Genomic DNA, 13180 nt, shown 5'->3' with positions numbered 1-13180 from the left:
CGAAGAACCTAGGGTACGGGCCAGTCAAGGGCGATGCTGGGGGAGAGTTGTTGGAGCGGACGGGATGTAGATACTACCATTGCCCAAATAGGCCACATGCAAGCAATAAAGAATGCAAAACTCCCTCCGATTTCTGCGTATGTTTTGCCTAACATCGTTCCAGCGAACGTACGAACACCCCACCCGACGTCATTCCCACGGAACGGGGTGGAGTAGATCCGTCCATGGGCCCCCCCCTGTTACTCGACGCACCTAACGCAGCAAATATTATACACGTAGCCGACTACGCTTATGGAGAAATTTTATTTTCTGATGTAGTATACTCTTGCGTCGGCTAAGTTGTGCTTTTGAGGTGAATATTCCGATTATTCAAAATTCAAAGGGACGCTGACTACTCGAAAGCCTCAACGACGGTGCAGTGCCAAGCAGCGTGTAGGGTTTTGCCCGCGGGGTTGTGCCCTCCCACTTCTTCCTACCCCACCATCATCTTCCTCTCTCCCTCCCTCCTCCTTCTTCCCTTTCCACCATCAACATCCTCTTTCTTCCTACCTTTCTTCTTCCTCCACCATCAACATCCTCTCGATAAATCTCTTTCTTCTTGCTACAGCGCTACTACACCATCAATTTCCTCTTTCAACTACCCCCTTCAACATAATCCTCCTGGCAATACCGGCTAGTGAACATCGGCGGAATGGGCACGTTACAATATCCGAGTCAACTCGATCTCACCTGGATACATGGATATCATCCTCCTTCATCCTACCCCCATCAACCCCGTCCCTCACCACCTCCCATCAACCGTCCCTCCTTCACCACCACCCTTCGAAATAATCCTCCCGGCATTCCCGGTGGTCGGTCGTGCGCCAGCTCACGTCCGATTACCGGGAATTCCGGCTAGTGATGGCGAACAGCAGCAAAAGAACATCCCATTGGTCCGCATTCATTCTGAATGTTACACGGGCGAGATCGCGTGGTCCGCGCGCTGCGACTGCGGCGAACAGCTGGACGAAGCTGCACGTTTGATGTCGCTTGATCCGACCGGCGGCGCCATCGTCTACCTGCGCCAGGAAGGATTACTTGACGCTGCCGAAAGTGCAGTAGGTACCCCCCAGGGGCTGAGGCCGCAAAGCCACTAGGGTGGCGCAGAGGAGGGGGAATTGATGGAAGAGGAGCGGGGTTGGAAGGTCAATCATCCGAGGAATACTCCTCGGACGAGGACACTTCCATCCCCGTCCCTTCCTCTTTCTCCCTCCTCCGAAGACTCAGAGGAAGCGGCTAATACAGGTTCCAATGGTCACGGCGATTTTCTGGAGGATATCGACTAAATAATCAGGAGGCTGGACAGGGAGCACCTAGGTGCTGCCCTCCCTCTTCCGAATACTTGGAGGAAGACGCGAAAACCGGTTCCAATAGTCACGGCAATTTTCTAGAAGATAACATAGATGCCATTATCAGGAGGCTGGAGAGGGAGCACCCACGGGGTTCGCGAACGCTCTCCAGCCTCTGGACATCAACAGCACGCCGTGTTGAAAGCCTTGATCAATTGGGCTCTCACCTCCTCCGAACAGATCCGTATCAAGTGATCCTATCGGTTAAACCACTATCAAGAAGTTGATGTCGAATTCGGAAGAGGATGACGAGGCAAAGCAGATGGAGGTGATGGACGAGAAATAAAATGAGTATGAAGGGGTGGAGGGTGGTGAGGACGGTGACGACGAGGAGGCTGTCGAGGATGCAGTTTGTTTTTCTTTCTTTCCATTTTATTGTTTTTGTTTCTTTCAATTTTATCGCAGATGACTGCATCATCACTGAATTTGAATTTTTCACAGCGTGTCGCGAGGCAACAGTTATAATAAACTCATATTCGGCCAGTGTTCTACAAAGTCCAGTCCAGCCCAGTCCGCCCCGACACAATGACGGAATTATAGTACATCCATCCGGTTCTTCCAGAGGTCTGCTTGAGAATCTAGTCCTGTGCGATCAAGTGTCGTAAGGGGAATAATGTACTAGAGGCTGCCGAGTGCCTGAAAACCGGGCAGAAGGATGGGATGATCGCGGCGACTAAACAGGATGTGAGTAAAGTCGCGGAGATCTTGGGCGCCCTACGCGAGGAGGATCTAGTCTCGCATAGGCGATTGTAAAGAGCAACGTGTCTAGTACCCATTCAAACGTGTCTATCTGACAGGCCCGACCAGACGAAAACGTTTGGTCGTGATATATCCCGACCTGACCCGTCCATTCCCAAATACGGTCTGGACTGGTCTATGTAGAACATTGCGGGCAATATCTCGATACCATTACCACAGCGGTTGCTGTGTTGCAGCAGTGGCCCCTCTTCAGGCACCACCTCCAGCCACCGCCACACCAAAACCACACAACATTTACCTTGGCAACGATGAAAGATTTAATCCCAGCTTGCGGCTAAGGCCAGTTTATTTGGGTGGAGGGGAAATATCGGGCGTTTTGTAGCAGTGGATTCTGGCGTGTTGTATCAGTAAAAACGTGCGTAGTGTGCCATGTGGTTTAAAACTGCTGAGAGACAGTGCGGACTCGGAAGTCCCAAGTGAATTCTCCACCGCCACCGCCACGGCTTCGCTCGCTTAATCGCTTCTGTCCACATTCACAAGCGGCCCGCGAGCCGCTACGTTAGTCATCCGCTCGCCCATTTTCGAACCGACTACTGTACCACTCGGTTTAAACGAGATAAACGTGAACTGCCTATGAGTGGGCTCTCGAGCGGTGGCGGTATTGGTTTCGTCAGGTCGTATGAGCCGGTAGTCTCGAGTGGTAGAAAAGACACACGATTTATTAGGCTTCTACAGAGGTAGCTAGAGCTGGGTATTAAGGCTGGGGTGGGCGACTAGAATAAGCGCCGTGAGCTGGGTGGACTTCGCTGGAGAACATGGGAGTGCTAGTAGTATCACTCGTGGGTGACGAAAACGTTATACTGTTTACGGTTAGAGTCAAGTTTCTCCGAATGTCAGAAAGCGATCGGAAGAATCATGCAATGAAACGGTAGAGCGGGGGAGTTGGTGCGGAAAGTGGCGAGATGAATCACGATCACAATTACGAAGAATTACTGGAAAAGCGGCAAAAAAGAATCAAAGCAAAGCCACCGAGTAATCTATCAGCCAAACCGGACGCCTATCTTTTTTTTCGAGTCTCAAAGTAAAGCCACCGAGTATTCTATCAATCAAACCCGACGCCTATCTTTTTTTCAAGTCCCAAGCACACCCATTTAAACCAGACCAGTAGACGCCTATCTCCTAAACACACCCATTTTATCGCACTCGTATCACCACCAAGCAACTACTTCTCAGCCGGGGACTCATTCTTGCGGTTCATGACCTCCTCCGCAGCGGCGACAGCGGCAGCCTGAGTAGCGGCGGCCTGCTGGACAGCTTCAGGACCGAAGCGAGCAGTAAGATCGATGGCGAGACGGTCCAGGTTCTTGACGGAGACTTGGTAGCTGCACCCGCAGGGCAGCTTACCGGCCTTGGCGTTCTTCTCTTGACGATGTTGCGCCCACTTGTACGCACACTTGCCGTAGACGTAGTGGTTACAGATATTGAGCAGAAGCCCCTGCGTGGCGGTACCGCGGCGACGGACAAGCTTGCAGCGGATGCTTGCCTCGCACGTGCAAGTGATGAGGAGGTTGTTAGGAATAGTTGACATCTTATCGATGATGATGGAGCTGGAGGAAAGTCAACAACTAGGCTCACGTCACAACTGATGGTGAAGGGGGAAAGGCATGCGGATTGAGGCGACTGCACAGTGCAAAGCGTACTTGTTCGATGTTGTTGGTGATGTGGAGCGACAGTGAACGCACTGTATTGATCGTCCTGGTGGTGTGAGGGTGCCAGCGCAGTACAGCGACGAGCGGGAGTCCGCGTGGAAACGCTGGCGGATTTTATTCGCTTTAGCTACCGTCTTGCGGAGTGTTGTGTAGTACTTACATTTGATCCTTTTCGCTGAGGGGTTGCCTATGCACAACTGTGGTTGTCGCTGCGGTTATCGCTGTAGTCGTCGATGTGGTGGTCGCTGTCGTGGTCGCTGTCGTTGTCGCTGTGGTGGTCGCTGTGGTTGTCGTCTGCTGGTCGTGGGTGAAGAAAGTAGAAGGAATGGTGGTGTTCGTCTGAGTGTTAAATACTTGCCGCCGAGACTCATCAGTGTTGTGCCCCGACTAATGCGGAAGTGTTGGTCAATCTAAGTAGGGTTTGGCTTAATCGGGCGTGTTTGGTTGGCGACGATGTCACTAGTTTTCACCACATCGTGATTCATACAGACTCACTCGATCTTTAGGCATCGTCACGAATAATGCTTCTAAAAACTAAAGCGGAACTGTAGATTAATCGGGTAGGTTGGCTTAATCGCGCGAGATCATATGGTGCTGAAGAAGACCGCGGCGGACGATCAATTTCTGTCATGCCCTCGTAATCAAGTTTCCATTTCCTGGCTACGATCGTAATTGATGCTCTGTCGCTTTCGGTCTGTAGCTGTGCGTCGATGATGTTTGCTACTTGGTGATACAGTGAAGCCAGCTCATAGCGAAGCAACTATACCGGTTCTATTTTATTTCATTACTTCTTTTCTACAATTGTGTTTGACTGTCGATCTAAATAGGTTCACTGCACTGCACTCGCTCGCTGTTTGTCTGCGCCAAGTTTCCTTTGTAATCTAATCGGCGAGTTAGCGTCTGCCACCATCATGAGAGGGGCACATGTAGGATAGATACATAATCACATAAAATAGGAGGATGAGTAGTCGGATCAATCATCGATGCATCCGAACGGTCGTGATAGCCGGACTAGCCGGATCGGGTAGCACTGAACGTTGTATGCAGCCAGCGGAGGAGAGTCATATTAGCTGGCCCCTCAGTGGTGAATACAACGTCAACTTCCCTATCATCTTTCATTTTCGCCGTCTCCCTTTCAGGGCTACGTCACTCCCCTATCCTGAAACGAACGTATGCATGGGAATCGTTATCAGGAATCACGATGTATAGTATAACCCAGATTTGCAGTGAGAACGATCTGACTAGTGGTTGCGATGAGATTTTTCCTTTGTCAGTGAGCGAGCGTTCCTGAGCTCATCCACTTGGCCCGGCATGATAAACATACGATATTCCCACATATAGCGAAGCGTTGTATTTTCAGTTCGCGACTCCATCATCCTCCACGCTCAAAGCCGCCTTCAACCTGTCAACCTCATCCGGCGCCATCCCACACTCCTTCACGAACCACTCCTCAACGCCACCGGACTCCTCTCTAACGACGCCCAACAAGCCCAGCATAGTCTCCGGCCTTGCACTCAACAAATTCCATACCATTTCATCACTCACGGCCAACCCCTGCGCCTCGACCGTCTTAAAAACGCCCATTTCCCTAACTCTGGTACCCATCGTCTGCATCATGACGCTCATGGCCACCTGCGTGAGAGCATACTCCTCCGCGACGGCCTGGTCGGGCATGCCCGCGAGCGAGAGCAGCAGCGCGATCATCACGCCCGTACGGTCTTTGCCCGCCGAGCAGTGAATCAGCACCGGGGCGGCGGGGGCGGCAAGGATGTGCGCGATCACGGGCTTCATTGCGCCCGGCAGCGCGCGCAGGATGTGGATGTAATTGCCCAGCGGCGTGCCGGAGAGGTAGTCCTGGTACCGCAACAGCATTGCTCTGCACCAGAATCAGCCGCTGCAACAGAAAAGCACGCTTCGAGCGGCAGGGGGTACCTACTCGGGACTCCAGCCCCCGGCAAATACCGCTATCGGAGTATATGTAACGTCCGGAAGGTAATCCAGCGGCGGCATGGCCGGATGGTCGAGGATTTCCTTGGGCGAGCGCAGATCAAAGACGGCTTTTATCCCGAGCGCGGTGAAGGTCGCTACACCGTCGCCGGTGAGCTGTTGGGGCGCCGCAGAGCGGTACAAGAGTCCCCGGCGAACGGAGGTGCCTGGCGTAGTCGTCGCGTATCCGCCAGCGTCGCGGAGGTTGCGGATTGAGGGGAGGGGCGTCCAGGGAGGTAGCGTGGGATCCATTTTTCTTGTGCGTGAAGCTGCTGATCTCGACTATCGACTCTCGAGTCTCGAGGACGCGCTGCGGAATACATGAATGAGCGGGGTACGGTACGACGTACGACGGCGGCGTCATCGGATAGCATTCGCCGTACCGAATCTGCCGGGGCTTTTGTCACCAGGTTCTCAGTCAGCGCAAGGCCCATCTTTCTGCCGGGATGAGATACGAGACGATACTGGTAGTTACGGAAGCAAGTTTTATTTTGTCGTCGGTCGAGCTCGTCTCCCACAAGATCGAGATCGATCGGATTGCGGAGTTCAGCCATCTCCCCTTAACTGTGCCTATTTCCGGCCGCTCCACTCATGGATCCTCCGAGCGTGTATTCGATCAAGCGTCGAACAGTCGGACGAATGTGTGGATGTCCCCCGGCTACCGATGCGGTACGGGAATCCGAGATGGTTGCCCACTGAGCCAACCACCGCGACTCGTGCGTCCGGATTCTTCTCTATTTTCCTCCCGGTCACTACTAATTCGTACCTAGTTTCAAGCCACTCTGCTGTGGTCGCCATGCTTGGGGACATCTAGTGCCGGAGTAAGTGGACATTTGGATCGGGGAAATTAAAATCCAAATGCGGTAATACATTAGCATTTATTAAAATTAAAAACTTCCAGGCGTCGGCAGCCAAACGGCCCCGCCGGGAACGAAATTCACAATATCGCGGCCAGTTCATGGCCGTTTTCTTCCATAAAACACTCCTCTGGACTGCACTATTGCGCTCCTTCTATCAGTTCGATAGTTCCACCGGTCTGTCGCCGTTGACGGGGCGTCGGTAGCCAACTGGCCCCGGCGGGAGCGAAAATTACAATATCGCAGCCGGTTCTTGCCAGTTTTCTTCAATAAAATACATCTCTGGACCGCACGAGTGCGCTGATTCCATCAGTGTTCCACCAGTCTGTCGCCATTGATGGGGCGTCCATAGCCTGCTCCAGAGCTCCATAGCCCCGCCGGGACCAAAAATTACGATTTCTCGGCCAATTCCTGCCCGTTTCCTGCGATCAAACACTCCACTGAATCACACGAACGCGCTCATTCCATCAGTCCCATCGTTCGACTGGCCCGACGCCGTTGACCGGGCTTCCGCAGCCCACTCCAGAGCTCCAGCGCTCCACAGCCCCACAGGGACCGAAAATCAGAATTTTCCGGCCAGCTCTTGCCTGGTATCTAAGGCGCAGATATACAAAGCTCATCGACAGGTTAGTGATAAGTCAAAATTGTAGTAAATTTGTTCGTAATTATTTCCATTTACTATGTACATAATATTCTTTATCAGGGCAATTAGCCACCATGTTTGTTGCCAAGACGTCCTCATCGGGAACTCAGCCATGCTAAGACTGGGCTGCAGCAGCCTTGCCCCTGGCCATTCCCGGGGCCTCCCCATACTAAATCATTTTTCGTCTATTTATTTTGGATTTTGGTTGCCACCCAACCATACCCTAAAAAAAAGATAGAGCGCTGTGTAAATCATCTCCTGCCTCTTCTCTATCGCTGTACAGAGCTCTTCTTAAAAATTTGGTTGTTGTTAACTAACCGAACGTCAAAGGATCCAGACGTCCCCAATCATACTAGTTAGTCGCAGCTCCCTACGGTGCGCCATGCCCACGCCCCATGTCGCCGTCGCCCGGTGATCGTCGAACGCCGCGTTTGCATGCGCATATGGCTGCAGAAGTCTGCAGTGGCTGATAAGGATGCAGAGTCCGCGCGCACGAGGCGAGGAGCGAGAGGAGGGAACTTTCCGAAAGGAGGATAGTTTTCGTTCGTGGGCGGGGGCCGAGGAATCAAAAGGAAGGGCAATTACTCTGAGTCTCGGAGTCTTTGACATGACCGTCTGACTCTGAGAGACGGGGCCAGCCACTATGTACTGGGTACTACCCAACAGTCCCCATTACTCCACTCCACTCCACTGCTTCAGAAGCACATGTCGCTCGCGCTTGCCCCTCACTTCCCACACTTCACCAATCATTGTCAGGGATGCTGTGCGAGTACGTAGTACTTGATACTATACTGAGACTGTCAGGACCAACAAGCAGATTATCTGGAGACTGGACTTCGCCTCTATTGCGCACCCTCCGTTCGTGCTGGTATCGATATGTAGTCTCTCGTCATCGGATGCAAGCACTCTCGAGTCTATCGTACCGTCTCTCGTGAACTCCCATATCCATCATCCCCTCCCGCAGGCACTGAACTCGGGCAGCACCTGCATCTCCTCTGCCCGCCAATCCTATCGTCTTGTCCGTTGGTTCGCTGCATTCGTTTGGCCCACACGGTCTGTCTCAGCTTCATGTCCGCAGCCCCACGAACCAGTCCAATCACCATCCCCGTTCGGGTTCATTATGTATTGGGCGTTTGCCTACCCTCCTCCGCCCCGGCGCCCGCAGCATGATTTCCTTTTTCCCACCGCAAATCTAATCTGGCTTTCCTTTTTTTTCCTCGACGGAGTAGGCTCCAGCCATCGCATTTCATCGCGCCGTGGGATTCTTACTTGCACTTGCCGCTTCGGTCCCAGCCCCTCCCCCCCCACCCTCACATTGGCCCCCTCACTATAGTACGCACTGATAGATATACTCCCTTTGTTCCCCTCGCCCACTCGAACCTGTCCCCGCTTTTCAGTGAAGTGAAGACCCAGTTCCTTACTCGTCGCGCCCTCTACACCGCATCGCCGCCTCCTCTACGATGTGCTGCATCCCCTTCGCGCACCTCTGGTCGTGCTGCTGCGACCGGCGGAAGATCCTCGAAGACGCCGCCTCTCCCCCCCGCTCACGCTCGAAATCGCGCACGCGCAAACCGAAGTCACTGAAGCACCACCGCAACACGCGCGTGCGGATCGCGCGCGACACCGGCGCCTCCAGCGTCTCCGCGCGCCGCAGCCAAACCAGCACTCACCGGCGCCATTCCTACAACCCCGAGAAGCGCAGTCGGTCGCGCTCAGTCGGCGCGGACGCCGACGGACGCATTCGCAGCAGCCATTCCCACAGCCACAGCCACCGCCGGTCGCGCTCGGGGGTGGATGGCGCCACAGCCGGCGCCGCTGCGACGGATTTGAGTGTCAGCGAGCGTGCGCGCGCGGAGAAGAGAGCGCGCCGCAGGAGTGGGAGTAACGTGGATGGCCGCGCGGCCGCCGAGCGCGCGCTGAGCGGGGTTACAGGGTTCACGACGTCGACGGACTCGCAGCACCGGCGTGCGAAGGTTAGCGCGGCGAACTCGCATCTGGGGTATGGAGAGAGTCATCTTGGAGAGAAACGGCATTCGACGGCAAGAAGGGGAAGTCATGACGATAGCGGGTATCGCACTGAGGAGAGGAGGGCGTCGTCTGGGCGCGCGAGTGCGGCGACCGCGGCGAATAGGAGGGATCTGGAGACTGAGTATAGGCCGAGGGCTGTCAACGGCAATGTTACCACGGAGCAGGATTCGCGCGCGGGGATTTTGAAGGGGAGAATCGTCAATATGCTCGGGAAACGGAATCACGGCGCTGGCCGCGAGGAGGTGGTAGTGGTGGAGCGACCGAAGTCGTCGCGCTACAGGACCAGGACCGACGAGGCGGCGGCCGGGTACGCTATCGGCGGGCAGAACGGGAACGGAAACGACGTGCGCGCGGGGATGGTCAACATGCTCGATCACGACACGGAACATAGCGGTGGGATGGGCGCGGGGAGACGCAACTCGAGGAAGGACGCGGCGCATCGGCATCGGAGCAAGGGTGAAGTCTCCGAAATCACGGCCGGTGTCGCCACAATGGTTGGCCACGAAAGCAGCCGGGGCGGTAGCAGTGGCGAACGGAAACATGGCGGTCATCGGCACAGGAGTAAGAGTGATGCCATGGATCCCCGTGCGAACATGGTCAACATGCTCGACCACGACGACGACGACGATCATGATGGGGGGGATAGGAGGAGTGCTGCTGCGACCAGCAAGCTTTCGCGGTCAAAGTCCGCCAGTCATAGGTCTTCGAGGGGAGGAGGTCATCGTTCTTCTGCCGTGAATGCCGCCGAAGCCACAGGGTCCAATGGCGACGTCCTCCGGCGCAGGTCAGCCAGAAAGAAGCCGATCCTCCTTGAAGACGGTACGTAAGTTTGCCTTCTCACCCCTGTTCCTTTCCCCGCCGCTCGACAACACCACTAACGTCTCACGAGAACAGTCGACCCGAACTACCACAACCCGGACGACGATACTGACAAGGAGTACGTCGTGTCGTCCGATGATGCCTACATCGATGGCATGCAGAAGCCACGTCCGGCGGCGGCGAAGACGCGGAAGAAGGCGGCGGCGGGATCGGCTAGCAAGGGGAGTGTGGGAATGTCGCGCGCAGACTCGAAATCGAATGGAGAAGCATCGCGGACGGAAGTTTCGTCCGAGGCCCGACGGCGACGGGCGAAATCTACAAAAAAACAAAAAAATAAAGCGACATCTACGGGAGCTGAGACCAAAGGCGCAGCAGTTGCGACAGCGCAAGTAACGCTTACTACTCCCACTCCTCCTGATACCACCACCACCACTACTGCCCACCGGAACCCCGGACTCACCCGCCAACAGGCGCAGGCCGCCGATCCACGCTCCAGGACCGAATACATGCTATTCGACGTCAAAAAACTCGCCGCGGAGGCACTGCACCGGGCCGGGCATCCAACGACGGCACGCCTACCACACAACCGACACGACGACGACCGCCGTGGCCTCATCCGCCGTATTGATAACACGGCCAACCTTCACCTACCGCGAAGACAGTCCCCTCCCACAGACTGAAGCGGATCACTACGCCACCCTCACCTCCTTCATCTCGCGCTCTCACCTGCAGGCACTATTCCCATCCACCAACCCTCACCCTCGCCAGATAGCACGCAAAGCCGCCGCGGACTGCGCTCGCGGAGCACGTGCACCCGGGATCTGCGAGGCTCTCGAGCTCTCTCGATGGGCGCTGCCGGACCTGGCGCTTATCGGCCTCTACGACGTGATCGTGTTCTGCGACGACTCGGGGTCGATGAACATCGAGGAGCGGTATGGTACGCTCCGCACGGTGGTGAGACGCATCGCACGGATTGCTGGCGCTTATAATCCCCGTGGAATCAAGATCAGGTTTGTTAATGCTACAAATGACGGGGGCTTCGATGGGATTGTTACAGAGGAGCAGGTTGAGACGTGTCTCGATACGGTGGTGCCTAAGGGGGGGACGCAGCTGGGCACCAGGCTCGTCACGAAGGTTATTCAGCCGCTCATACTGGATAGGGCCAGGCGAGGGGAGCTGGATAGGCCCGTCGTTGTTATCATTGTGACGGATGGCGAGGTATTTTCTGCGCGTTCGGGGGTGTGATCATAGATTGGAGCCCGCCGCTGATGCCTGTGCGATAGCCGAGCGGAGAAGACGAGGACATGCTCAAGAATGCCATTCTCGCGACAAAGAACGAGTTATCGAAGCACTCCTGCGGCAGAAGTAGCTACGGCCCATCCTGTAACACCCCCCGTCTCCCTGTCCCCCAATGTTTCATTATTAACCCCTTACCTTCTTGTAGCCGTCGTCTTCCACATCGCCCGCGTCGGCACCTCCTCCAAAGCCAAGAGCTTTGTCCGCAGCCTCGAGGAAGACGAGGAGGTGAACGATCTACTGTTTTCGACCGATGAGTCGCTGGACTGGGCACTCGGCGAGGCGCAGAGTAGGGGGCAGTTGAATACTTGGGTGAGTTCTCTTGAAGCATCAGATCGGATTGGATGGCGGGGAGCTAACGGGTGGTGGGGAATATAGTTGTTGCAGCTTTTGGCGGGGAGTATCAAGCTGTAGCGATGGGAATGGTCGGTAAAGTACGGATTTCAACGGGATGCGGAGGAGGCTTTTGGAGTTTTCGGTTTCGGATTTGGAGTCGGGCGTCTGGATGGGATGGGATGGCCGGATCGGGTCGGGTCGGCAGTGGATGTTCGAGGAATAGTATGGCGGATGTGTTTACGATCGGATGAGTTTTCTTTGTCACTGGATATGATGGAAGGGACGAAACTACGGAGTGCTATTCGGATATGGGATTTAGCGAGTTTCGATGGCGGGCTTTAAGTTTTCAGCTTAGCAATAATTCCAGAGGACGGGATGGATGACGGATGACAGTAATGAGTAGCATGTCGATGGGCTCGGAAGTGATGTGAGTGCAACGGTTTCTCCAGCGTTCATGAGAATCGAGATGTCCCGAATCCCGATCGCGCGCGATCCGTGCAGTCCCGCCCGTCCAGTCCCATGCATGCTCAGCTCGGCCACATCCGCCGACGCCGATGCACGCAGCACAAGTATGAACGATACAAGTACCGATTGGCTGCTGCCATCGTCACCGACTCACCGTGGATTGACACTCGCACTTAGGGGCGCACTGCGTCGTGGATGGTCGCCTTGATATGTACCTGTGTATGCATCCATTGGTGAATGCCACTCCCCGCGCGACGCAGGAATAAGTCGTGCTGGCGGGGCGCACATGCACTCCGACCGCCACGTTAGGCACTGTGGCGCGCGCGCCCACTCAGACACCGCCACGCATCGCCACGCTTTGCGGCGAATGTGTGTAGATTTCTAGTGGTAACTGGTAATTGGTAATTAACTATGGGGGTAGGGGGGGCGCAAGTGCGCGCGAAACATGGCTACTCGGATACCTCCGTCGTCCTCCTCGGTCACAGTCATAAACTATATACCCCACTCTACATAGGTATCTAGGTACCAAGGAGGGAGCATGAAGGATATCGATTCCCAGCGCGGGTCTCGTCAGTATTGGGCACTGGGCTTTGTTCGTTCATTGGGAGCACGCGTGCGGCCACATGAAACAATAGGGGAGTCGGAACTTTTATGGCCCCCTCGGCGAGGGCTTCCACGCGGTGGTGCAGACACCCGCGATCGCGGGAGTCGGGAGTCGGAACAAGGGGTCTTGCTGAGGGTGCCCCTGCGGGAAGTTGCCCGCGGTCGTGTTTTGTTTCATCATAGTCCTCCCATCTGGCATCTGCTCTACTGGTAACTGCGGTAGTTATGTACCTCGTAATAGCCTGACAGGGTGGTCACCGGTTACATCCTGGGCATATCGTATCACTCATTTGTCCGCCTATGGTCTAGCGCAATTAGGGATGATCTACCGAGTCTACTCAATGATGAAGT

The 13180-nt window shown here is 55.1% G+C and overlaps 4 protein-coding genes across 4 annotated transcripts; 2 read left to right on the top strand and 2 right to left on the bottom strand.

Moving 5' to 3' along the window:
- Positions 1-3309: 3309 nt before the first annotated feature.
- Positions 3310-4306, bottom strand: BZA05DRAFT_421411 (uncharacterized protein; the record flags this gene model as incomplete). Its single annotated transcript, XM_051485717.1, has 4 exons — positions 3310-3694; positions 3830-3900; positions 3957-3983; positions 4292-4306. The coding sequence occupies 4 exons, from the start codon at positions 4304-4306 to the stop codon at positions 3310-3312; spliced, it is 498 nt and encodes a 165-aa protein (XP_051336293.1).
- Positions 4307-5009: 703 nt separating this feature from the next.
- Positions 5010-6488, bottom strand: BZA05DRAFT_147826 (protein-tyrosine phosphatase-like protein). Its single transcript, XM_051478974.1, has 2 exons — positions 5733-6488; positions 5010-5672 (listed from the first exon to the last, which is right to left on the bottom strand). The coding sequence occupies exons 1-2, from the start codon at positions 6032-6034 to the stop codon at positions 5153-5155; spliced, it is 822 nt and encodes a 273-aa protein (XP_051336292.1). The 5' UTR covers positions 6035-6488; the 3' UTR covers positions 5010-5152.
- A 1992-nt stretch (positions 6489-8480) lies between these two features.
- Positions 8481-10927, top strand: BZA05DRAFT_147790 (uncharacterized protein). Its single transcript, XM_051478973.1, has 2 exons — positions 8481-10129; positions 10205-10927. The coding sequence occupies exons 1-2, from the start codon at positions 8743-8745 to the stop codon at positions 10807-10809; spliced, it is 1992 nt and encodes a 663-aa protein (XP_051336291.1). The 5' UTR covers positions 8481-8742; the 3' UTR covers positions 10810-10927.
- Positions 10896-12178, top strand: BZA05DRAFT_147787 (uncharacterized protein). The gene is made up of 3 exons (XM_051478972.1): positions 10896-11347; positions 11413-11512; positions 11574-12178. The coding sequence occupies exons 1-3, from the start codon at positions 11045-11047 to the stop codon at positions 11801-11803; spliced, it is 633 nt and encodes a 210-aa protein (XP_051336290.1). The 5' UTR covers positions 10896-11044; the 3' UTR covers positions 11804-12178.
- The last annotated feature ends 1002 nt before the right edge of the window (positions 12179-13180 follow it).

Source organism: Tricharina praecox, assembly GCF_024521635.1.
Source record: "Tricharina praecox strain CBS 144465 chromosome Unknown BZA05scaffold_27, whole genome shotgun sequence".
Lineage (NCBI taxonomy): Eukaryota > Fungi > Ascomycota > Pezizomycetes > Pezizales > Pyronemataceae > Tricharina > Tricharina praecox.
Note: the sequence above shows the minus strand (reverse complement) of the source record. Positions and strands in the feature narration are given on the sequence as shown.

Bases quoted from the DNA above. Each gene is read 5' to 3' on its own strand.
- BZA05DRAFT_147787 (XM_051478972.1), top strand. From the start codon at position 11,045: ATGAACATCGAGGAGCGGTATGGTACGCTCCGCACGGTGGTGAGACGC. The intron at 11,348-11,412 runs GTATTTTCTGCG...CCTGTGCGATAG, and splicing joins TCATTGTGACGGATGGCGAG to CCGAGCGGAGAAGACGAGGA. The intron at 11,513-11,573 runs GTAACACCCCCC...ACCTTCTTGTAG, and splicing joins AAGTAGCTACGGCCCATCCT to CCGTCGTCTTCCACATCGCC.
- BZA05DRAFT_147826 (XM_051478974.1), bottom strand. From the start codon at position 6,034: ATGGATCCCACGCTACCTCCCTGGACGCCCCTCCCCTCAATCCGCAAC. The intron at 5,673-5,732 runs GTAGGTACCCCC...ATTCTGGTGCAG, and splicing joins GCCGGGGGCTGGAGTCCCGA to AGCAATGCTGTTGCGGTACC.
- BZA05DRAFT_147790 (XM_051478973.1), top strand. From the start codon at position 8,743: ATGTGCTGCATCCCCTTCGCGCACCTCTGGTCGTGCTGCTGCGACCGG. The intron at 10,130-10,204 runs GTACGTAAGTTT...TCACGAGAACAG, and splicing joins GCCGATCCTCCTTGAAGACG to TCGACCCGAACTACCACAAC.